Source organism: Trachurus japonicus, chromosome 10 (genome assembly GCF_045865225.1).
Source record: "Trachurus japonicus isolate A0001 chromosome 10, Traja_1.0".
Taxonomy (NCBI): Eukaryota; Metazoa; Chordata; class Actinopteri; order Carangiformes; family Carangidae; genus Trachurus; species Trachurus japonicus.
The window spans coordinates 4,988,300-5,014,883 of NC_140916.1; the positions used below are offsets into that span (position 1 = coordinate 4,988,300).

Below are 26,584 nucleotides of genomic sequence, written 5' to 3' on the forward strand. Positions count from 1 at the left end.
CCTATAGTCATAGCAGTAGGTTCGTTACCTTTATTTGTCAGTGCAAGCTATTTTTAGAACGGCGGAGCAGAGCCGTGAGCTGCTCAGAGCTACGCTAGAGACAGGGAAAGTCATGCAAAACCACTGATGCGAGTTGCCTTCAGGGACAGTTTTTCATCAAGCAGTCTCTGTATTTCCCTCTAAAACAACTCTGTCTGGTAACGTTCTGTTATTATCTCATAGCGTGGTGAATGTGCAGGTCACAACTTGTCCACCAGAGCGTTGTGGAGTTGTTGGATTGTGTATTTGATGAGTTTGATGAGGGAAACCAAGAAATCCCATGAGCCTCCGTTGTGTAGCTCTGAGCAGCTCACAGCTCTGCTCCGCTGTTATGAAAATAGCTTGCACCGACAATTAAAGGTAACGAACCTACTGCTATGACTGACAGTGGGCCAATTTGACAAAATGTTGAACTATCCCTTTAATATTCTGCGGATTCACATCACAGTCTCCTCAGTGACACAGGTGATCCACCTGTCTACCTGTCTCCTGTTTCTGGTGAAGGTTGAGGGAAAACTCTGCTGATGGAACCTCTCTCTGTGTGTGTGTGTGTGTGTGTGTGTGTGTGTGTGTGTGTGTGTGTGTGTGTGTGTGTGTGTGTGTGTGTGTGTGTGTGTGTGTGTGTGTGAGAAACACAGAGCTGCTTTGTGTTCAGGTTTCCAACAGATGTTCTCAGAGGCCAAAGGTCACGAGTTTTAAAGGAGGGAGCAGCTTTCACCCACTGATGTCAGAGTTCACAGAGGAGTGAGAGGACACACACACACGCACACACACACACACACACACACACACACACACACACACACACACACACACACACACACACACACACACACTCACACATTAACACACACACGCACACTACCACACACCCAGGACCCCAGGAAGACTAGCGGTGTTCTAGAGCGCAGCTAATGGGGATCCTAACAAATAAAACAAATAAAACACACACACCCAGAGTGAGAGAGAGCTCCCTCTGCTGGTGACACAGAGAAAACACATCCTGTGTGTGTTAGTGTGTCGGTTTTACCTAGAGCACTGGAATAAGAGAGTAACAACACACATTGGTCAAATGGAAGCGCCTCCTGATGGCAGAATATGGGTATTACAAAAGTGACAAAGAACTGACATCTCTGCATTGTTGGTGAATGAGCAAGATCACCCAGGTTAGTAGCATCATTGAGGATCCCTTACTGATAAACAGAATCAGAATCAGAAAACCTGTATTGTCCCCTGCAAAAAGCAGTGGAAATTTTTCCAAGACGTGTGCATAAAAGAAACATAAGTTAAAGGTACATTGTGTAGGAATTACTCCCATCTAGCGTTGCGGTTGTATATCACAAGCAACTCAATCGTATTTTTCATGCTGCATTCAGGTGAAATTGGGCAGACGGACGACAGCTGCTTCACGTAACGGCATAAACAAGCCTCTATGTAAACAAGTGGTCCGTCAGCACGAGGCAAAACAATACACGTGACAATATGTTGTCATGACGATGTGGTATTGTTTACCTGACCCACGTTTTACCGGCTTTCTCTGGACTTCTGTGACTAAAATGACATCTGGTTTGTTAGCGACGGCCGTCTGCCCGACTGCAGGTGAATGCAGCATCAGTGTAACCCTCCATTCCTCCTCACTGCGTTACCGCGGTGACTTTTCACAGACGCCACCTCCACCTGAGCCGACAGCTCCGGTGTCTCTGCTGAGTTTCCGTGGTTTCCTACCGTCACGCTGCCACTGAACGTAAAAACATGGAGACACCACATGGCAGCCAGCACCGAGCTTACCCACTCCATGTAGATATGAATGATATGAACGGCTAATTCAGAGCTGAAAGGAACACTTCAGTTTGTTAATGGGGGGATTACTGATTAATGAAAAACAGACAGAAGAACCAAATAATAATACACAATGTCCCTTTAAGAAAAACACAATTTAACAAAACATAAAACAAATTACAGATAGATATAGAATGACACAGGTAAATACAGAATAAAACCTTAAAATAACATTAAAAGATTTCATAGTGAGTTGTTGATGATGCTGATAGCGGACAAAGAGTTGCGGAGTGGGTGTGAGGGGGTTGTGTAAGACAGTGGTGGCTTTAAACATTAACACATAGCCTAGTAAAAAAAACAAACAAAAGAAAACGGTTGTCTACATTAATGCTTCAATCTACATTTTGTAATAAACAAATTATAAGTATAATTTGATATGACCAAGACACCTAAAAACAAAAACACGGCCGTTTTCATCAATTTACAAGTAAGTGGGCAACACACATAGCTACATTGGAGTGAATGGGTTTTCTGGGCTTCACTTTTGCAATACCCATATCCTGCCACTAGGGGGCACATTAGGCCTATGGGACTCAATGGAAGTGTCGTTACTCCTTTATTCCAGCGCTCTAGGTCCACCTGACACCTGATCCCTGTGACTCCGCCCCCTCCTCCTCCTGAACAACAGGTAGCAGCTCCTACTGATGCGTTCAGGTGGCGACTGAAATCCCAGTGTTTCAGAGCGACGACACAGAGGAGCTATACCTGAACTCTGTTTCTGGTAATCTCCAGCTGCACCTGAAGGCAGCATCCCTCCATTTCAACATGAGACCAGAGACGTTTTGTTGTGAGGACGAGTCGACACGACCAGACACACAGTCAGCTGATTGTGAGTCAGAGTCATTTATTTGCCATTTGCAGTAAAAATCCACATTGGAATGGATAAAGTGCAGAGTGAGAACTCTCTCAGAGGAGAGGAGAGGAGAGGAGAGGAGAGGAGAGGAGAGGAGAGGAGAGGAGAGAAGAGGAGAGGATGGGAGGGGAGGGGAGGGGAGGAGGAGAGATGAGAGGAGAGGAGAAGAGAAGAGAGGAGAGGAGAGGAGAGGAGAGGAGAGGAGAGGAGAGGATTAGGAGAGGAGAAGAGAGGAGAGGAGAGGATTAGGAGAGGAAAGGAAAGGAAAGGAAAGGAAAGGAGAGGAGGAGGAGAGAGGAGAGGAGAGGACTTGAGTAGAGAAGAGGAGAAGAGAGGAAAGGAGAGGAGGAGAAGAGAGGAGAGCACTTGAGTAGAGGAGAGGATGAGGAGAAGAGAAGAGAAGAGAAGAGAAGAGAGGAAAGGAGAGGAGAGGAGAGAGGAGAGGACTTGAGGAGAGGAGAGGAGACAAGAGGAGAGGAGAGGAGAAGAGAAGAGAGGAAAGGAGAGGAGGAGGAGAGAGGAGAGGAGAAGAGAGGAAAGGAGAAGAGAAGAGAAGAGAAGAGAGGAAAGGAGAGGAGGACAGACTTGTGAAAGGGCTCCTGACCCTGTGGTCTCTGGTTCCTGGATAAAGTGCAGAGTGACTGCTCTCCTTCCCATCTCTGAGTCAGTGGGAGGAGCTAACCCCCCCCCCCCCTCCTCTTCTTCAGCTCCCCCTCCCCCTCTTCAGCTCCTCCTCCTCCTCTTCAGCTCCTCCTCCCCCTCTTCAGCTCCCCCTCCCCCTCTTCAGCTCCTCCTCCTCCTCCTCCTCCTCTTCAGCTCCTCCTCCACCTGCAGCAGCTGATCCAGACCTGCAGCAGCAGCAGAGTGACCAGACCTCCTCATTCCGGCTCCTGAACCGACCAGCTGTGTCCCTCCCTCCCGGCGCCGAGATGCCGGTCCAGATCCCGGACGACTCGGACTTCTCGTCCTTCAGGGACCAGTGTCTGAGCGGGGACGGCTGGACAAGCCGCTACTGCAAGGGGGGGGTGACGGTGTGGTGCCGAGACGAGGAGAGCAGGACGGTCCAGAAACTCAAGGTGAGTCACACACCTGGCCTCCCCTGGTCTCACCTGAGACCACATGACAGGGTATCTGCAGGTTTCAGCAAGTCAAATTTAAGACTTTTTAAGACCTTTTTAATGCCACCTTGAATGAAATTTAAGACTGAAAAAAAGAATTAAAAAATCCTATAAATATAAGCGATGGTTGGGGATCCCACTGTACTACAACCTCATTGACAATCAGTCAAGTTTACTTATTATCTGTTATTAATAAACAAACTGATAATCAATACAAAACTAGAAAAAGCACCAAGGAAGAAAGGAAGGAGTCTGCGCGCGACTGACACTGAAATCACTCACACAACTTTTACTCAAGGACAATGGAAAAATGAGCAGTTCTAAGTATTGAAATGAGTAGAAGGCTGACCAACGGTGACCAAACCCCTATAGAGGGCATACAGGTGCATCTCAATGAATTAGAATAAATGTAGACACAATGTAGGGAAAAAAGGCCAGTTTAAATCTATATGCTCTCAATACTTGGTGGGGGCTTTTTGACTTGAACTACTGGAAATAGAGTTTTCCATTGACGGAAATCCGTTGTGGCAAAGGAGAACTTTAATCCATGAATTTGAGACCATTGAGTACTGTATTTAAGACCATCTTAAGAAATTTCTAATAAATGTAATACTTTGGGCGTGGCTGCAGGTTTTTGTTCCAACCGAGAGTCTGACCAGTCAACTGTCTGAAGACATGAGTCCAGACCGCTGCTGCTGATTGGTTGGAATGAGCCTCATGCAGTGTGCAGCCACACGGAGCTTTGAGCAACAGTTTGACATGGCTGGTTTAAGGATCAGAGTCCAGACCAGAGTCCAGACCAGAGTCTTGACCAGAGTCTAGACCAGAGTCCAGACCAGAGTCTAGACCAGAGTCCAGACCAGTTCCTGTTGTGGGCAAACGTCACATTTCTCTGACATAACTCACAAACCTCTGATCTGTGAGGTCATCAACATCTGGCTTCTTGAAACATTCAGAGTGGAAAAGACCAGGTGACGTCTGGAAACCTGAGGAGACATGAGACAGACCAATCCAGTCCGGTCCGGTCCGGTCTGGTCCAGTCCAGTCCAGACCAGACCAGACCAGACCAGTCCAGTCCAGTCCAGTCCAGTCCAGTCCAGTCCAGTCCAGTTCAGTCCAGTCCAGTCCAGACCAGTCCAATCCAGTCCAGTCCAGTCCAGTCCAAACCAGACCAGTCCAATCCAGTCCAGTCCAGTCAAGTCTGGTCCGGTCCAGTCCAGTCCTGTCCAGTCCAGACCGGTCCGGTCCGGTCCGGTCGAGTCCAGTCCAGTCCAGTCCAGTCCAGTCCAGTCCAGTCCAGACAAGTCCAGTCCAGTCCAGTCCAGACAAGTCCAGTCCAGTCCACTCTAGTCCAGTCCAGTGTTTCCAGTCTGCAGTCTGTGTTTGTCCTTTAGAGACACTGTGGTCCGGTCCGACTCACCTGTCAGGTGAAGTTCAGACCGAACCCTGGTGGAGACCAGAGGAACTGGACTGTGACCGAACTGGTGGAATTCAGGTTAAACCGGCGTGGGAAGAAGATGACCATGATGATGATGATGATGATGATGATGATGATGATGATGATGATGGTGATGGTGATGGTGATGAAGGCTGCAGTGTTAATAATTCACAGAGTCTTTCCGGAGCACTGAGCCGCTGCTTCTACACATGAATAATTGAGGTCACCTGACGACACCTGAGTGACGGAGACTCACAGCTGTTCCCACTGACGTGTCTCTGGAAACATGGAGAAGACGAGATGAGTCGACCGGCGCACTGAATCCCTTTAAGGGCTTTTATTCTGAAAAGATCAACTTCCCGAATCATTTCACATTAAAAGTCCTCAAGAGTTTTATGTCTTTACTTCACTCTGGTTGGAAGAGTTGTGTCACTTCCTGTTGGTGCTCAGGTCGGATGACTGAGTCCAGGACTGGTCCAGGTACAGGTGTGGACAACAGGCAAGGACGTGCAGTCAGGGGAGGCAGTGCCTCACCTAGGCTGTCAGAAATAATTTGATTATTTAGTTAATCTAAGGTTTAAAGGGATAGTTCACCCAAAATTGAAATTTGCATGTCCATATAACGGTTGTAAATGGATACCAACTGTCTTCGTAACAAAAAGACACACCTAAGACTGACACGGCTGTAGAGCAGGTCTGCAAAGCCTGTGAATCTCGCCAGATGGAACAACGGCTGCCTCGGCAGGTGCCTTTACATCCTTGGGAGTTTCCAGGCCAGAGCTGGAAAAGATTACACGTGGACTTTGCAGGTCCCTTCTTAGGTCACACCTTTATGATTGTTGTAGATGCCTACTCCAAATGGCTAGAAGTATTCAGAATGCCCAGCACCTCCTCACAAACTGTTTGTAAAAAACGGGCTATAGAAATAAAATTGCCTTGCCTTGCCAAAGTTACTTGCTTAGGTTGCAGTAAGATTGAACTGTTCAACATTCTTGTCACCATTGATAATGGGCTGTGGAGACTTGATTATGCCCATGTTTAACTTTCCTTCATTTGGGACACCTCATACATTTGGTGACGTATTATGCTGACTATGCATGCTATATTCACATATTTGGTATCACTGGATTCAGCACAACTCCATCTTTCAAACAAGCCATCATATGGGTTTCTATGACAATCCCCGATTGAGCAACTACAAAGTAAATGAGAATATTCTGCATGGATATTCTTTTTTTGCATGTCCGCTTATTTAAGGCAAGTGTTTATAGGTCTCTATATGTTACATACATCAAGATATTCACATCCAGTTTTTCTAATAGGTAAAGGAACTTCCTGGCCACAATTATGTCAAGTTTCAAAGCTGTCAGAGCTTATTGTTATTAATCTACATGAGTTTATATGTCTTAACTCCCATACGGCCAGGGTGTATTTTTGTTCTTTTTTACAGTAAGTCTGGGGTGTATGACAATATGTATCAATTTACAATGTTTGCAGAAAAATATTTTAACCTAAGAATCCATTTCATATATGGGAGACCTTAGAGATGTGGAAAAACATTGTTAGGTTTTGTTCTACCTCCGGTAGGGGTGTCTCAATTTTTGGGGGGCATTGGCACTAGCCTAACTACCTAGAAAAATAGAAAACACAATGCTCAGCACATGAAGCTGTAGAAATAAATGTTTATCGTTCACTGTAGGCTAAATGCATGTTGCAAAACAAAAAACCTGTGCATTTAGCACTTCTCTCCTTCCCTTTCTTTCACCCTCCTCCCTCCCTCCCCACATCCATTTCATCCCCTTTTCCTTCCTTCTTCTTTTTTCTTCCCAGTTCATCCCTCCTTCCCTCCCTCCCTCATCCTTTCTTCCTTCATCCTGTCGTCTCTCATCTTCTCCTCTTGCAAAACAAAAAACCTGTGCATTTAGCACTTGTACATAGTACTGTAAAAAAAAAAGTACAAAAACCAGAAATCCTTTGCATTTTACACGTAGCACTTGTACAGTACAAAAACAAACAGAAATCTTGTGCATTTAGCACTTGTATGCAGTAGGCCTACGTAAAAATAAAGTACAAAAAATATAGAAATGAGAAGTGCATATATACGTAACTCAGCCACAGCATCATTTCTCTGTACTGGGTCAGGCCACAGGACTTCATCCTGAACTAGCTTACAGTATATGTGCCCTCACATCATTGGACACAAGTGTGATCAATTTTGAGTTGTTGTGTTCAACCGGTTGTGTACACCCGTGCTTTACTTGTGTTTGACTTTTGCCCCCTGTGCTCAGCATTATGCAACACAGGTGCATCACAATGAAAATGTGTTGGCAGTTGTGTCTAAACAGGTGAAAAGTGCTGATGGTTTTGCCAAAAGGGTGACTGGTTCAATCAGTGGGTTCAGGCAACCGAGCATTTGGTTCAGACAATAGGGTTTAGTGTTTTAGCAATTGAGAAAAACTGTAATGGTTTGTTGTGTAATGTTAGCGGTGGTCCAATGTCGCGATCCTGTTATTGATGAGTTGGGTTTTAATAACAGCTGATCTGTGTTGTAACATTAGATGGCGTGGATTGTGATGAGAAGGTGTTGCAATGCACACATTTTAAAACTTATCTATGCAAAGTGCAAACACCCCCCCCCCGTCGTCGTCGTCGTCGTCGTCTGTGATCGCCTGCCTCCCCTGTCCTAGTGGTCACCGCATGTCACTGTGGACAGATAGAGGTGTGGACAGGTAGAGACAGGTACAGGTAGAGACAGGGAGAGACAGGTAGAGACAGGTAGAGGAGGCTGGGACTGTATGAATGATTAAAGCAGCAGCTGATTGAGTTACCTGCAGCGTCTCAGTATCTGATGACAGCAGTGGAAACACTGACGTCCTGCAGTGTCACATGGCCACGTCCTCTAGTCTGTCAGGGAGCAGGACGTCCTCCACCTGCCTGAGAGACACCTGTCTGCAACCACCGGGTGTGACCGGGAGACAGAGGAGAGGAGAGGAGAGGAGAGGAGAGGATATGGTAGGGGTGGGAAGGAGAGGAGAGGAGAGGAGAGGAGGTTGGAGGAGGAGAGGACAGGAGGGGTGGGAAGGAGAGGAGAGGAGAAGAGAAGGAGGAGGGGAGAGGAGAGGAGAGGATATGGTAGGCGTGGGAAGGAGAGGAGAGGAGAGGAGAGGAGGAGAGGAGAGGACAGGAGAGGAGAGGACAGGAGGGGTGGGAAGGAGAGGAGAGGAGAAGAGAAGGAGGAGGGGAGAGGAGAGGAGAGGAGAGGAGAGGAGAGGGGAGAGGAGATGAGATGGAGGGGTGGGAAGGAGAGGAGGGGGAGGAGAGGAAAGGAGAAGACAGGGGGAGAGGAGGGGAGAGAAGAGGAGAGGAGGAAGAAGGGGGAGAGGAGAGGAGAAGACAGGAAGAGAGGAGAGGAGGATGGAGGAGGAGAGGAGAGGAGAAGACGAGAGGAGGGTGGGGGAGAGGAGAGGGGAGGGGAGGAGAGGAGAGAAGGAGAGGGGAGGAGAGGAGAGGAGGAAGAAGGAGGAGAGGGGACGGGAGGAAAGGAGAGGAGATGGGAGGGAGGAGGAGAGGAGAGGGGAGGGGAGGGGAGAGGAGGGGAGAGGAGAGGAGAGGAGAGAGGAGATGGAGGGGTGGGAAGGAGAGGAGAAGACAGGGGGAGAGGAGAGGAGGATGGAGGAGGAGAGGAGGGGAGAGAAGAGGAGGGTGGAGGAGAGGAGGGGAGGATGGAGGAGGAGAGGAGAAGACAGGAGGAGAGAAGAGGAGAAGACGAGAGGAGGGTGGGGGAGAGGAGAGGGGAGGGGAGGAGAGAAGGAGAGGGGAGGAGAGGAGAGGAGGAAGAAGGAGGAGAGGAGGAGGATGGAGGAGTGGAGGAAGAAGGGAGAGAGGAGAGGAGAGGAGAGGAGAGGAGAGGAGAGGAGAGGAGAGGAGAGGAGAGGAGAGGAGAGGAGGAAGAAGGGGGAGAGGAGAGGAGAGGAGAGGAGAGGAGAGGAGAGGAGAGGAGAGGAGAGGAGAGGAGAGGAGAGGAGAGGAGAGGAGAGGAGAGGAGAGGGCTCCATATAACCAGATGTGTCCCCCAGCAGTCTAAGTCTATAGCAGCGTAGCTATGAAATGGATCAGAGCTACCTGGACCAGCCCTAACTAACAGCGGACAGTCAAGACTTCCCTCAGGTCCTGCTCAGTGTCTGACGTCCACTCTCTGTCCTCAGATGAGGATTGTGTGTAAAGATGTGGCGGCGGAGACGCTGTACGACGTCCTCCATGACACCAGCTACCGCAAGAAGTGGGACACCAACATGATCGACACGTACGACATCGGACGACTGACGGTGAACGCAGACGTTGGATATTACTCCTGTCAGTACCAGCACAGGTTCAAGCTCCTCAGTGTGTTCATGTGTTCATATCTTCATGTGTGTGTCTGTGTGTGTGTGTGTAGGGAAGTGTCCGAGTCCTCTGAAGAACAGAGACTTTGTGACCATGAGGTCTTGGCTTCCTCTGGGCAACGACTTCCTGATCATCAACTACTCTGTCAAACACCCGGTCAGTGTCTTCCTTTCTGTTCTTTTTGTTTTAAAGCCCCAGTGTGTAACTTATTTGGCTTTTTATTAGCAAAAATCAAACATTGCTTTCATAAATACGTATTTCACTGAAGTGGAATCACACCCACATACAAATGAAAGCTTTCTGGTACCTTAGAATGAGTTGTTACAAGTCGTTACAAATACATAAATGGGCGACGCACCGAACCGAGGCGGCCATGTTGCATCGCCATTTTTTACGTTGAGTGTCAGGGTGACCGTAGGTAACCACGGAAACTCAGTGGAGCTGTCGGCTCGGCCTGTTAAAACTGTCACCACTGTGTAGTGTGAGGAAGGACAGAGGCACCGGTGTTGCATTCAGGTGCAGTCAGGCAGATGGCCGTCGGCAAACCAACCGGATGTCATTTTACTCCACCAGAGAAAGACGGTAAAACATGGGTCAGGTAAACAATACCACATCACCATGACAACATATTGTCATGCCTGTATTGTTTTGCCTCGTGCTGGCGGACCACTTGTTTACATAGACGCTTGTTTATCCTGTTACATGCAGCATCTGTTGTCTGTCTGACGTCTGCCCGATTTCATGTGAATGCAACATCAAGAATACGTTCCGATATGCCGCTAGATGGGGGGAATTCCTGCATATTATACCTTTAACAATATTTTTTAAATAAATTTTTCACTTTTACAACAAGTAAAGGATGGATACATGATATGGTCCATGGAAATAAAAGGCAAAACTAACAGAACTAAAAAAAAATGAATAAAAGGTTCAACTTCATCACTGTCACCGTTTGATTAATGTGGAGGAACGTGTCTGACACTTATTTTCATCCTCCTACAGAAAGTTAAAACATTTTAATATAGTTGTATTGTTGACTTTATTAAAACAGAAGTAAGCGATCCAGTCGTTTTGGCTAACTTTTTGTCAGTCGATGGAGTTAGCAGTCCCCGCCCTCGTCATGGATCTATTGGTCCTCGTCCCTACGTCACCACATTCACGCGCATCCCTTGGCTGCACACACAGCCCTTCATGCCGTTCTCTCTCCTCATTGGATAAAGGTTGTAGGATACAAGGAAAGTTTTCTCCTCGGCTTACAGCAGAGCAGAGTGACTGACAGACCCGTGTTTCAGACCAAACACTCTATATAAGTGATTGCTGTTGGAAGATACAACTATTTAAGACTTATATTAACACAAACATTCCGCTTACTTAATATATAAACACGTATAGGAGCCTTAAAGCTGCATTAGACTGTATCCTGTTATCTCTGGGGGGATTTCCTGGGATTCCTTGGAGGGCAGCTCTTTTATCCTGGGAATTGAAAAGAGGCAAATTTGGGAAGTTTCAGTCCTGTAGAGGAGTGACGTGACCTCTGTCTCTGAACAGCAACACCCTCCTAAGAAGGACTACGTCCGAGCCGTGTCCCTGCTCACCGGATACCTGATCCAGTCCAACGGAGCCAACTGCTCCACCCTCTACTACCTCACCCAGGTGGACCCCAGAGGTGAGACCACGGCCCTGACCCACACTCACAGACCATGTTTACATCCACACATTTTTATTTGCATTAAGCAGTATCGAATTAAAACGCCTCATGGAAACAGTAAAATTCAATTAAATATCATGAATATCGATTAAAAAAAAGTTAATACGGTCGATCTCATTGGATTTTGTCTTGATTGATTCAAAGTTTATTCGACAAATTCTGATGGAAACAGTTGTCAAAGCGGTGTTAGATGACAGGCATGTCTCATTACAACCACCAACCTGCAGACTATTTACCAACTTAACCTGGCTGGCATTCATGTGGCTCAGTGGTTTCCAGGCATCGACTCCAGCAGCTGGTCACTGGGCCTGTCCGCAGCTCGACCTCCGATAGTCGGTTACAGATGAAGGATGGACGTCCTTCTGTTTCATGATTTAGTGTAAAAATGAATGGAAACACCTTAAACTGCTAGAAAACGATTTGATACAGCAATATGATCGTAAAACAACTCACGACGTCATTACACACGACTTTTTATTGGATTTAAAGGTCTGAGATGGAAACGCACTTTAACCGGTGTTGTTCACCTTTATATTTTTATTAGGTCTCAGTGAGATTTTACCTGTATAAATAAAGGTTAATTAAAAAATATATATATATTGATCTTCAGATAATTCGATAGACAGGTGGATGGAAACATGGCTACAGGTAGGGAGGGGTCTCCATGGTAACGTCCTGTCTCTGTCTCTGTCTGCAGGGTCTCTGCCAAAGTGGGTGGTGAACAGAGTCTCTCAATTTGTGGCTCCAAAGGTAAAATCATCACTTTCTGAGCAGTGAAGGTCCAACAGAACCAACAGAACCAACAGAACTAGCAAGGCCTCATCCCTGAGGTTTCTCCAATTTTTCCCTGTTAAAAGGCTTTTCCAAGGAGTTTTTCCTCAGTCGATGTGAGGGTCTAAGGGCAGAGGATGTTGTTATGCCATGTAAAGCCCTTTGAGACAAACTGTTTGTAAAAACGGGCTATACAAATAAAATTGCCTTGCCTTGCCTGCCTTAACGTCTGTCCCTCCGTCCTCTGTCCCCTCAGGCGATGAGGAAGATCTACAAGGCGTCTCTGAAGTATCCAGACTGGAAGAGGAAGCACAACCCGACCCAGAAGCCGTGGATGTTTCCAGAACAGAACACGCTGCCGTGCATCAGCGCGTCGGAGCTGACGCTGCAGCGGGGCGACTCCCTGGAGAACATCGACGAGAGCTGCGCCAGGGAGGAGAAGAACCAGCCCAGCGACGACGAGGACACTTAGAGACAGACCGACGTCCTGACTCATGTTTGTTGGTTTGTTTGATGAGACGCATTTTATTGATCCCACATAAGTATTCAGACCCACCAGTCCAGAACCAGAAACAAGACCAGGACCAGACCAGGACCAGACCGCACATGAACCGACCCTGACCTGCTGGCTGTGCTGATTCCTTTGTAGTAAGGGCATTTTAGCAGATATTTGACCAATCTGGGAACTAAATCCTTACCAAGAAATTTCTTCACAATTGTCTTTAGGAACATGTGTAATATCATGTCTTAAAATGTTGAAATTCAACTCCTGTGGGAAACCCCCTAAAAAACTACTCAAAGTTGGGGTACCCGTAACTGGATTTTTGAACATTCCGAAATGTTAAATTTGGCCTTAAGTTACTTGTGAGGGGTCAAACTAGGGGTTTTTCATGAGGCCTAGTCCACACGAGCCCGGGTTTTTTTGAAACCGTGAACATATGTTCCCGGTTGTATGTCCTGTCCACATGCAACCGCGCTTTTGGAACCCTGAAACCGTGGTTTTTTGAAACCGGAGTCCAGGGTGGGGTTTTCGGCCGGGGTTGGTTTCACCGGGTGCGTGTGGACACTGCAACCGTGATTGTTTTACTCGTTTACGTCATAGCTGCACACGTGCTGATGTAAACACTGCCAGCTGCAGAGGTTGTTTGCAGCGGTTTGCAGGTGAGCTCGCAAAAATGGAGGTGACAAAGTGGATTTTTATCACTTTTTTTTAATTTATTTTTTTACATCATCTAAATGCTATTTGTATAGTTTTTCGATGAGAAAAATATAACGAAACGGTCGTCAGGACGATCCTCTTGTCAGCTCCAAACTCACCCTCAATCACAAACCACAGCTGGTTTTCCACACAGCATCATTTACAGTAACAAGTGACGCTACAGATCAGCTGGGCCGCTGCCGGTGTGTTTTTAAAATTACAGAACTACTACAGTAGCGCCGCAGTCTCTTATTCCCCACCTTGTTTGATTGAGAGCTTTTCGGGATGATTTTCATGAATGAACAGGCAATAGCCTATGTCACTGTCAGACCGGGTAGGCTACGACGGGAGGGGGGGGGGTCACTGCTGTCATGTAGTGATAAAAAAGAGCCTATGCGGAGATGAGCGGAACGAGCCAAAAGCCGAAACTATACGTGACGTCCGCGGTGGATATAAAGTGGATATGATGTTTCATTCATACATGTTTTGACAGACAACACAACAGCCAGTGATAAAGAGTTGTGAAGCACCGACAGTCATGTGGCTCAGCAGCCAGGTGATGCACACAGCACAACAACACAGCACACAACAACACACAGCACAAGAGTCAAGACACAGCGCAGCAACATGTGCAGGCTGCTGCAGCAGTGCACGTCAAAGGGACATCGCCGAAAATAAAATAAATAGGCTACATTTTTATTAAATTAATTAATATTTAATTGTTGGACTTGTAGTCTGTGAAATAAAGCTATAATAACACGTAGTTTTGAAATGGTTTTTGCGCATGTTTACATCCATAAAATGACCAAAAATTAACACTATAAGCGGATTTCTTGATAACGAATTATTTAAACAGCATTTGTATAGAAATGATTCCGCCCCAAGCCTTTTGATCCAAGCGGTTTCCACTGTATTTTGATTGGTTAAAACTGCCTTCCACACGTGCATTGCGTCACTTGGTAGCGGATTTCACGGTTGCGTGTGTACGGAGTGTTTTTATTACACCACTGGTGTGGACGCGAAGCAAAACTCTGGTTTCAAAAATACCCGGGCTCGTATGGACAAGGCCTGATCGCAAACATTAGTTTTACGCCCAAAACACTCCTTGGTGGAGAAAAAAACAGCCACACCCACTTTTCTTGTTCATCGGAACCCCCACTACCACCAATAGAATGTATTGCAGAGAAGCCATTCCTTATCATTGCAGAGGTTTATAATACTCAATATAATGTAACATTTATTCTACCTTTTTTTCTATAGGACATTATACAGACCCTCCAGGATTTTGTGGTGTCGCTAAATTTATTTTAAAAGTTATTATAAATGTAATTTATTATGCGGATCGGTAGCAAGCAGCGAGAGAGAAAATACAGTGGACATGCACCAGATTTCACATACCAGCAACAACTGAAACAAGTTTTTCTCGAAATGAAGATAGGAAAAGCACAAAAAATACACAGTGGTGCTACATTGATTGCAAACATGATAATGTTAATCTGCACACACACTGAGCATCAATCTCCATCGAGCATCCAGGCTCTAAGAGGTCGTTTTTGAAGAATGGAAAAAGATGTTGCAGTGTGTCACAAACTTGTTCATTCCAGCTTGGGCCTATTGCTTGGTCATGACCGTATGGTAGCTGTTGTAGTGTATTATGGGATTTGTAATGTGAGTAATGTGAATGCTATATTGGTGGGCCATTATTAACATAATATTTTTCTTGAAGGCCATATAAAAGTGTATCGCAGGACAGATCTGGCCCCCAGGTTTTTGACATGAGATTGACGTATGTGCTAGATTAATGTCCAACAATGTAAAAAGGTAGAATATAAGTTATATTAAGTATTCAGTAGTAATAGTAGACGTTTTTTTGTGACATTAAAGAAAACCTCTGTCATGCAGAGGAATAGCTTACTTTATCTATTATCTATTATTTATGTATTCTATTGAGTATAGTAGATCACCGCCTAAACCTAACTGCAAAAATCCTCGTGAAGACAATAGCCCTACACCATGTTATCCTAGTTTGATAGCTAATGGGGCAGTCAGCTAGCATTTAGGAAAATAAAATGGTCAGATGGTCATCAGATTCAGTCGCACATAGGAGTTGGCTAACTAACCATATTATTTACTGTTAGCCAACTAATAACCATTTTGGTAAGACTTTGACGCCTATCTCTATAATGCATTATAACCATACTTATAATGAGTTCAATGTGGTTATAGCATTGTATAACTACAATTATAAACATTCATAAATGATCATAATATTTTATAATAATAATCAATACTTCATAACAATAATCATAACACACTATAAAACATTTTATTGTGACTTATAAGGTCAGGTATTATAATACATTATAATTGTTAGTAACTTGTTGACCATGCCCACGTCGATAATACATTATAAATATAGTTATAATGTGTTGTAATTGGCTTATAGTCATGTATAACCATCATTATAAATACTCATAAGGCTTTATAACATTTAGCATAACACATTATAGAGCATTTTATAAAGTATTATAATAGGGTTATAATACTCTATGATGTGTTATGCTTATTGTTATAAAGCCTTATGATCATTTATGAGTGTTTATTATGATAGTTATACATGACTATAAGCCAATTACAACACATTATAACTATATTTATAATGCATAAATGTGGGCATTATCAGCGAGTTACTAACAATTATAACGTATTATAATACCTGACCTTATTAGTCATGATAAAATGCTTTATAGTGTGTTATGATTATTGTTATAAAGCATTATGATCATTTATGAGTGTTTATAACTATAGTTATACAGTGCTATAACTGTATTATAACTCATTATAAATATGATAATAATGCATTATAGAGATAGGCATCAAATAAAGTGTTACCACAATTTTTAAGTTTCTTATGCATGTTATCAATAACAATAACTAGTAATAAAAACACAGACATGCAAAAAAAAGGTAATGGAAACACTGTGACCACAGCTGAAAACAGCTAGCCACAGCGGTCTATGATAGCAAATTTGCTGAAAAGTTGCAGTGGCAAGGCCAAAGAATTCATGATTGAATTTGCATTAATAGTTGCAATTGTGACATCATAAAATCCTGGAGGGTCTGTATAATGTCCTTCAGAAAAAAGGGTAGACTAAAAGTTACATTATATTGAGTATTTAGTAGTATTATGTAACACAACCTCTGCAATGATAAGGAATGGCTTCTCTGCAATACATTCTATTGGTGGTAGTGGGGGTTCCGATGAACAAGAAAAGTGGGTGTGGCTGTTTTTTTCTCCACCAAGGAGTGTTTTGGGCGTAAAACTAATGTTTGCGATCAACTCAGAATCATGAAAAACCCCTAGTTTGACCCCTCACAAGTAACTTAAGGCCAAATTTAACATTTCGGAATGTTCAAAAATCCAGTTACGGGTACCCCAACTTTGAGTAGTTTTTTAGGGGGTTTCCCACAGGAGTTGAATTTCAACATTTTAAGACATGATATTACGCACGTTCCTTAAGACAATTGTGAATAAATTTCTTGGTAAGGATTTAGTTCCCAGATTTTCATATGTTGCCCTTACTATTGGTCCTTTTCTTTCTGTTGGTTCTAATGGTTCCATTGACCCGAACCCAAATGGACCCGTGAAAATTGGACCCGGAGCCGACTGGCCCCGAGCTATTATTGTAAATATGAGTTCCGAACCCGAACCGAACCCTTAAAGAAAAGACCCGAAATGCCAGAGTTGCTTTATGATTTAATACAAGTTGTCTAGCGTTAAATAAGACTTGTTTTTATTAGCTACTACTTTCTTACTACTAGTTTCTTACCTAAACGTAGTCTTCTTCTACCTGGTTCCGGCTGCGGCCGCTGCCAGCCCCCCCGGCCATAACGTGATGTAAACAGAAATAAATCCACGTCGTCATTTTCTTGTTTAGATGGTCATGTAGGCTACTGTAATCCTTCTTCTTAGCCATTGCTAACGCCAATCCACCAGTCATTTCCTCTTGTTTAATTAACGTTATAATTTTGGAGTTTCCATGTGCTTTGCGGAGCGTAACGTTACCGCGGTAACAACACGCTACAGCAACTCGATTGTTTAACTATTTTGAACCATTAACCATAACGTTACGTTAATAAACAAACTTTTTAACTGCCCCAAGTACTGACCTAGGCTCTAACTTTTGCTTGAACTGTCACCTTTGACATCATCATAAGAGTCGTGTAGTCGTTTTGATCACGTGACATAAGTCGCACAGGCAGCTCGCAGCCTCGCATTGGACGGAAGGGGGAGGGTGGGGGTGATTGACAGCTGTGACAGCCAATCGCCGGGTCCTCTCGGGTACTGTAGGCCTTTCACAATAAGAGACCCGAGCCCCGAGACAAACTCTCCCGGTTCCGACCCGGCCCCGGCCTCACTTCTTGTGAATGGACCCAAGACCCGAGCCGGGTCGGGTCGGAACCTCGGGTTTTCGGGTTGTCAGGTTTTTCTGAAGACCTCTATCTGATGGTCCTAATGGTTCTATTGATACCACTGGTTCTGATGGTTCTGTTGGTCCCTTTGGTTCTATTGGTCCCATTGACTCTTTTGGTTCTTTTGACTCAAGTTGTTCTGTTGGTTCCACTGGTTCTGTGGGTTCCCATTGGTTGTTTTGGTTCAACTGGTTCCATTAGTTCTGTTGATGTTCAAACGGGTCCAAACCTTCTGACAGCAATGGGAGGCCACGAAGGTCCAAACTGTCCTGAGTTATCCTGAGTTCTGTTGTAGAGAGTCCAGTCTGCTCTGGTCCAGCCCAGTCCAGTCCAGTCTGGTCCGGTCTGTTCTGGTTTGTTCTGGTTTGTTCTGGTCCGGTCCGGTCTGGTCTGCCATAGCATTAAGCTGCTAACTTATAGATGCTAACAGCTGTGATCTTTGTGTATCGACTAAAACACAAAAATAACTTGTGTCATGTGACGCAACCTTCCTGACCTCTGACCTTTGACCTCTGATTCTGTTGAATAATCAGTTGTTGTTTGAATAAAAGTCTGAAAAGTTTAAAAGTCGGTTTGTTAATAAAGTGTGTGTGTGTCTGAGAAACAAACTATATAACAAAGCCCCCCCCACACGCCATACTGTAGTTATCAGTCAAGTGTGCCTGAGTGACTGTGTAAAGGAGCAGTTCACCATTCATCCAGCAGGTGGAGCTGCTCAGCTCTGACACCAAGGTAACTTCAGGTTGATTTCTGGTTGCCAGGGTTACTGTAGTGGTTCACTGGTTACTGGGGTAAATCACCATGGTAATAGATACTACTACTGACAGATCCCCGGAAACACCAATGCATGATTCCTACAGGGACAAAAGTCTTTCCAGTGAAGTGAATTTGAATTAATGAGTGGAGTTGTGCTGTGTGTGTTAAAGCAGGGCTACAGGACTGAATCATTCAATAAGTTTTATTAGACAGCTGATCGAATCAAATCGATGGACCAGATCTATCAGATGATTGATCAGGACAACATGAGCAGACTGAAGCTGTGATGTCACTGATCAATACCTCCATCACTGGAGACTAGAGGTGCGTTCAGGTGAAGGCAGTGAGTCAGTGAATGAGCTCTGACCCCAGTGGGAAGGAAATTACCCACAGTTCATAGCGTTGTGAGGTCAAATACAGGGAACGCCGTCAGAACGGGAATGTTAAAAATAGTGATGTTCGATACCACAAATTTGCTTTCCGATCCGATACTGAGTAAAATTCAGGCTGGAATCGGCAATACCGATCCGATACCAATACTTTGTGCAAATACAACTAATGTGCCCGGTAAATCTAAAAAAAAGTAGCGTATTTCAATAGCTTCCTAAGGATACAATGCATCTAATCAGAGTAACGTATTTATCTATTTATTTTAAACTCTGAAGTATATTGAGGTAGCTAATACAACAACATTAAAAACCAAACAGAGGACACAATCATACAAAATATGTGAAAATGGTATTTCAAACACTAAAAAAAAGAATTAAGTAATAAAACCATTAAAATAAATAAGAGAACAATAAACAAAAATATTATTTATATAATAATTTTATTTATTTATTTATGTATTATTTTCCCACAGATATCACAGACTGTGTCTTCGCTATGCATTACGCACTTACCCAGGCGGAAGAAAAAGTAGTTCCTAAAAACCGCATGTCATTTAGACAATATCTCAATAGTTTAGTTACTTTCCACCATGTTCCTGTCAATGATATACATTACCACAAATATGAAGTATCAAAAGTATCAATATTTTCATTTGAGAATCCATTTTTGAGCACACAGACCTGGTATCGGAAGTATCGATATTTCAGTATCGATCCGCACATTACTAGTTGAAAAGAAAAGAAGAAGAACGATGAACAAACCAACACAGCAGACAGACGGAGAGAGAGAGAGAGACAGACTCCCTTCAGAAACTGGGCCCAGGGCAGTAGTCCACCATGATAACGACCCCAAACACACAAACACATCTCCAAGACGACCACTGCCTTGCTAAAGACACTGAGGGTGAAGGTGATGGACTGTCCAACATGTCTCTAGTTTCCAGTGGCAACCTGTGAAGCTCTAGTGAACTCTATGTCCAAGACAGTGAAGGCAGTGCTGGAAAAAATGGTAGCCACACAAAAAATTGACACTTTGGGCACAATTTGGACATTTTCACTAGGGGTGTACTCACTTTTGTTGCCAGAGGTTCAGACATTAAAGGGATAGTTCACCCAAAATTCAAATTGCACTCATTATCTACTCACCCTCATGTGGACTAAGGGCTGGGAGAAGTTCGTTCAGTAATCGCACTGATGCCGGCGCAAATTGCGCGAGATTTGGACGAACCAGGAGGAAGAGGAGCTTCCGCTACAGACAAGCTTGAAATATAGACTTATTTATTTTTATCGGAACAATTTCGCATTTCGGGGCTTCAATACAAGACGGACATTACATACGAGCAGCATGGAGGTATTTGGATGTTTTTTGGTGTGTCTTTTTGTTACGAAGACAGTTGGTATCCATTTGCAACCGTTATATGGACATGCACTGCTACGCCGAGACCCCCTGTAACTCAGAGAAGCCACAGAGGACTCTGAAACTTCTCCCAGCCCTTAGTCCACATGAGGGTGAGTAGATAATGAGTGCAATTTGAATTTTGGGTGAACTATCCCTTTAATGAGTTATTTTGAGGGGACAGCAAATTTACACTGTTAAGTTGTACACTGACTACTTTACATTGTATCAAAGTATCAGATCTTCAGTGTTGTCCCATGAAAAGATATAATAAAATATTTACAAAAATGTGAGGGGTGTACTCACTTTTGTGAGATACTGTATATATAACAGATCCAGGCCTGAGTCTTTAGGGGCCAAAGGGACCACACTAAAAAATGTTGGGTTATCTCTGTAACCCAATTTCTGAGTTATTGGTGTTGGGTTAAGTTTTTGGGTTATTTTTCCAGAATGTATCCCATTTTTAGGGTTATAGGCTATGAATTTAACCCAATTCCTGGGTTGTTCAAGTAATTGGATTTTTTTTTTTAACAAGAGTTTACTTTTAATAGGTTTATATTAAAACATAAGATAATCAATCGAGAAAGTTTTCTTTCTCTTTTGAAGAGGTACTAATGATAAGTAATTGTACTTGAAGGACCACTTAACCACTTTTCAATCTAGGTCTGCAGGGAGCGCTCCAAACTTGTTAACGAGTGACACCACTGCCATTCATTTCTGTGCCAGTGGTGTCACTTTGTAGAAAAGTTTGGAGCACTCTCTGTAGTTTTTAACAACCAAACTGTTGGGTTAAAAAAAACAAACAATTTTAACCCAACTGCTGGTTTGAAGAAGGACAAACTCTTTTTGGGGTTTTTTTTTAACCCAATGGGTTAAGAGAAAAAGAAAAAAAAGAATAACCCAACCCGTTGAGTTAAAATTAACCCAAAAAAGGGGTTTGTCCTTATTTGAACCAGCAGTTGGGTTAAAATTGGGTTATTTTTTAACCCAACTGTTTTTAGTGTGAACTGGGTCTAAACTTCTCAATACGTCTAAACTGGGTCACATGGGTTCGTTGTGGTCATGTGACCATGATGTCACAGTTGACTCAGTGATGTGTCTGTACCTGAGTTGACCTGCAGGTGGCGGCGTCTCTATTCATGGTTCTGATGTTGTTGAGTCACCTGAGCCAGGTGACACCCATGCAGCTAAGCTGGTCTCTGGTCTCTGCACCCCTGGTCGATGGACTCTGGATCCAGGACTCCTTTGTCCTGGGGGGTGAGGAAGCGTGACGTGGGGCTGCATCCTCCTGGAGGCTGAAGAATGCAGCTGGATCCGGATCCTCCTGGACTCTATTGTCTCAGCAGCTTCCTGTTTCCTGTCTGCACGGCTCTGATTGTTGTTGAGGAAACTCCACCGAGCTGCAGGACACGGTGTTCCTCCCTGCACACTGGTCCAGGTCCAGGTCCAGGTCCAGGTCCAGGTCCAGGTCCAGGTCCAGGTCCAGGTCCAGAGACAATCCTGGACCAGTGACCTCAGCCAATGAGGACAGAGGACAGGGGACAGGGGGCGGAGCCTTTGTAGGAAACAGCAACACAGACACTTCAAAGTAAAAGTCGTCATCGTCCTCTAATAAACTCAGTTTCTCTCATTTATTCTGTTTGTTGTTAAAAATCTTTGTCATCATAGTGTTTACTTTTTCATTTTATATCACTGTCAGTCAGACAGTCAATATCAATAACATGAAATTTGGATTTTGGATCTCATATTAATGTGGATGAATCTACGTTACCACTTGTTAATGGGTCCAGTTAGATAAATATATTGTTTAGTCTTTATTGTTATTTTGATATTATTATTTAGTGGTCGACCTCGCCCAGCATTTCCTAGTTTCAGTTTCCCGGACGCTGCCCGGCAGGTCATGGGAATAACGCGCCGGATCGCTAGTTGGCATCGTTTATGGTCGGAACTACGACGGTATCTGATCGTCTTCCAACCTCCGACTTTCAGTCTTGATCAATGAAAACATTCTTGGCAAATGTTTTCGCTTTCGTCCGTCTTGCGCTGGTCCAAGAATTTTACCATGCACGCAGAGGCTCATGGGAAATGCTTTCCAAAATGTATTTTTACAATTCATCAATAAAGTGTCTCTTCTCCGATTATTGTTGTTTATTATAGTTATTCTATTATTATCTCATCTAGGAACACAGACCATTGATTGGGATGCTGTGTGGGAAAAAGTCTTTCCGTCATCTAAACCCAAAATCTGTCCCAGGATCAACTTAACACCCTGTAGAAGACATCTGATTGGTTGAGCTGGTCGTTACATGTCCTGTGGGTGGGTCCAGATGTTCAAAGGCTCTGGGTTAAAGTTGTAGATAAGTCTTAAGGGAGGAAACTCACTGGAACAGGCACTTCTTCTCTTAAAGGGACAATGTGGAGTTTTGGAAAAGCAAAGTGTTTTCACACTACATTTATGAGCCTCCACACGCACCGTAGAATTCTTCGACCAGCGCAAGACAGACTCATGTTTTCATTCATCAAGAATTAAAGTCAGAGGTTCAAAGAGGTTCAGTTACTGTCGTAGTCCCGACCATAAACGGCGATTCGGCGGCGTTATTCTCATGAGCGTCCGCGAAACCGAAAGTAAGGAAACGCTGGTCGGCTCGACCAGCATTTCCACCATGAATTAAAATAACAAAATAATGATAGAGACAAAACGATATATTTATCGAAAATGGAGCCATTAACAAGTGTGGGTAGTGTAGATTCATCCACATTAACGTGAGACTTTTTTATAACCAAATAGAAACTCCTCGTTGTCCCTTTAAAGGAATAGTTCACCCCCCAAAAAAAACGAGCAGTGTGGAGGAATATTAAATGGTTTTTGTGTAGTTTTATGGACATTTTTGTGTCTGGCCCTATTACTCTCATATAAAGTTTTGGTTGAACTAGGAACCGGCCTCCCGGGTCTCCAGATGCACTTTGAGGAATAAAAAACTACTCCGGAGTAGCCTATTCATCAGCATGAGGGAGAGTCACTAATGACTGAATTTCATTTTTTGGTGAACTATTCCTTTAAATGTTGACTCCCTCCACACCAGTTATCAATAAAACACCAATAACTCTGAGCTGCAGAGGAGAAACATAATAAAACATTATTGTTGTGACTTCTGAGGTCATCTGGTTAAGCTGCTGTGTGTTAGTTTGTAATGTTTATCTCTCTGTCTTATTCCATTGTTGTGATTTTGATTTTGTAAATATTTCTATGTTGGAGGAGGGAGGAGGGGTCAGTGTGTTTTGAATCTGTGTGATTATTGTTTAAAATTTAAAAAGAAAGAAAAAGTTGATTACAAGAAAATAAAATATTATTTTATCTCGTGTCATGTTTTATGTTGTAATTGTTTAACTACGGACTTTATTTTGGGCGGGACACGAACCGGATGCTGTTAATGACGGACCCTTATTTTGAAATCCGAGGCCGGAAGCAGCAGCAGCAGCAGCAGCAGCAGCTTGACTCGGGACTCGGAGCTGAGAGCAGAGCGGAGGTTGAGACCACAGAGACCCAGTCTGCCGGAGACCAGCCCCGGACTGCTCCGGCTCACAGACCTGCACAGACCTGCACCCGGACCAGATCCTGGACCAGAACCCGAGTCAGAATCCGGACCGGATCAGAGGTGAGACACTTTTTAAATTGTTTATTGGACCGAGACTGAGACAGAGACCGGGTCCGGGAGCTGAGCTGGTGTGAGGCTCCGGGCTACAGGAAGACAGAGGACAGGACAGGACTGAGCCCCCACACGGGTCTAGTCCGGGTCCAGGTCCTGGTCCTGGTGTCGGTTCTGGAGCTCAGGGAGGAAGTTGTGGAGAGACTCATTCAGAGCAGCAGCAGCAGCAGCAGCAGTAGTAGGGTGGAGCCGGAGCTTCTGGATCTGAACCCCCCCTCCCCTGACACACACACACACACACACACACACACACACACACACACACACACACACACACACACACACACACACACACCGTTTGAAAACAACTAAACTTTGCTAGAGTCTGTAACATTCATCCTGATCGATCAGTTTCTGGTTCTGATTCAGTTTGTAGGATTTGTGATTTGACTCAGAAATTATTTCAGCTGGACAGAGAGACAGAGACAGAGACAGAGACAGAGACAGAGACAGAGACAGAGACAGAGACAGTGAGGTGGTGAGACAGAGACAGTGGGACAGAGACAGAGAATCCAGTGAGGTGGTGAGACAGAGACAGTTTTCAGTGAGACAGACAGAGTGTCCAGTGTCCAGTGGGGTGGTGAGACAGAGACAGAGACAGAGACAGAGACAGAGTGTCCAGTGAGTTGGTGAGGCAGACAGAGACAGTGAGACAGAGACAGAGACAGAGTGTCCAGTGTCCAGTGAGTTGGTGAGACAGACACAGAGACAGCAAGACAGAAACAGAGACAGAGACAGAGAGTCCAGTGAGTTGGTGAGACAGACACAGAGACAGTGAGACAGAGACAGAGACAGAGACAGAGTGTCCAGTGTCCAGTGTCCAGTGAGTTGGGGTCTGGGTGTGAGGTGTTCAGGAGCGCGGGAAACGGGGCGTTCACATGGAACACAAACATCCTGTGAAGAGGAAACTGAACTTCCTGTTGGAGCCGAAACTCCACAGTAAACTTCAGTCAGCGCCTGCACAGTGATGTCACTGTGATGTCACTGTGATGTCACTGTGATGTCACTGTGATGTCACCGTGATGCCACTGTCTACTGTGACATGTAGCCCCTCCCACTCAGGACACTGCAGGTATCAACTCATCTGCACTCACTCACTCATAAAGGACGATGCAAACCGTTGAGCCAAGCAGTCATCGACCTCTTGGCTCAGCGGTTTGCATCATCGCCCGCCGTGCGTTAGACCAGGTTCGAATCCCACCTGGGGCAGTCCGTACCGAACACACACTGCAGAGGGCCGGATGACATTGTGTGTGTGTGTGTGTGTGTGTGTGTGTAACAGGAAGTTGAACCAACAACTTCCTCTTCAGAAACTCCCTGAGACAAACGGCTGTGATGTCACAGGTCAATATGTCTGTGATTGATTGATTGATTGATTGATTGATTGATTGATTGATTGATTGATTGATTGACTGATTGGCTGATTGGTTGCTGGTCTCCAAGGCGCTGGCTGGCCCGTCTCCTGCTCCATTACCCAGAGTTCATAGCGGTTCTGAACAATCGACCGTCTGTTCGTCACAATAAGAGCCTCTCTGTTGTTGCACTGCTCGCTCGCCCACCGCTGCTCTCTCTCTTTTATTTGTCCTTCCTTTACTCCCTCTCTCTCCCCCCTCCTCCCCTCTCTCTGTCTCTCTCTCTCCCCTCCTCTTTCTCTCAGTGGAGGTAAAGAATGAAGGTCAGTCTCTCCCCCTCTTCCTTCCTCCTCCCACTCTCTCTCTCTCTCTCTCTCTTTCAGACAGTGGTCTTTGTGTGAGGGGTGTTGTGTTATGGTTGTGTTGTGGTTTTGATTGACAGGTGTCTGGTCCAATCATTTGCTCTGGATCGACTGAACTTCCTGTTTCAGTCACTGAGCTGAGAGAGAGAGAGAGACAGAACTCCATCAGCGCGCGCGCACACACACACACACACACACACACACACACACACACACACACACACACACACACACACACACACACACACACACACTCACACACACACAGGGTATATAAATGTACTTTACTTTGTTTATTTGGATGGGACAGTGCACATTAAATAGTTCACCCAAAATTGAAATTTCACTCATTATCTCCTCCCCCTCATGTGGACTAAGGGCTGGGAGAAGTTTCAGAGTCCTCCGTGGCTTCTCTGAGTTACAGGGGGTCTCGGCGTAGCAGTGCATGTCCATATAACGGTTGCAAATGGATACCAACTGTCTTCGTAACAAAAAGACACACCAAAAAACATCCAAATACCTCCATGCTGCTCGTATGTAATGTCTGTCTTGTGTTGAAGCCCCGAAATGCGAAATTGTCCCGAAAAAAATTAAATAAGTCTATAGGCCTATTTCAAGCTTGTTTGTAGCGGAAGCTCCTCTTCCTGGTTCGTCAAATTTGGACGAACTGGGAAGAGAAGCTTCCGCTACAAACAAGCTTGAAAAATAGACTTATTTAATTCTATTTTAATTTCTTACTAATTTTTTTCTTTCTAAAGCGCGACATTCAAAGAAGCACAAGCCAGGCAGTAGGCTACGTTAA

General features: G+C 44.6%; 2 protein-coding genes across 3 annotated transcripts in view; both read left to right on the top strand.

Annotated features, from left to right (window-relative positions):
• The first annotated feature begins 3,657 nt into the window (after positions 1-3,657).
• On the top strand, positions 3,658-12,714 carry stard15 (StAR-related lipid transfer (START) domain containing 15). The gene is made up of 6 exons (XM_085789020.1): positions 3,658-3,807; positions 9,493-9,640; positions 9,723-9,826; positions 11,219-11,336; positions 12,076-12,128; positions 12,406-12,714. Exons 1-6 carry the CDS (start codon positions 3,661-3,663, stop codon positions 12,619-12,621), a joined length of 786 nt encoding a protein of 261 aa, XP_085645146.1. The 5' UTR covers positions 3,658-3,660; the 3' UTR covers positions 12,622-12,714.
• Positions 12,715-23,861: 11,147 nt separating this feature from the next.
• arap3 (ArfGAP with RhoGAP domain, ankyrin repeat and PH domain 3) overlaps positions 23,862-26,584 on the top strand; it is a 67,658-nt gene continuing 64,935 nt past the window's right edge. For both annotated transcript variants that reach the window (XM_085789004.1, XM_085789005.1), the window contains exon 1: positions 23,862-24,017. The gene's annotated coding sequence lies outside the window, so the exon portion shown is untranslated. The remainder of the gene's footprint in view (positions 24,018-26,584) is intronic.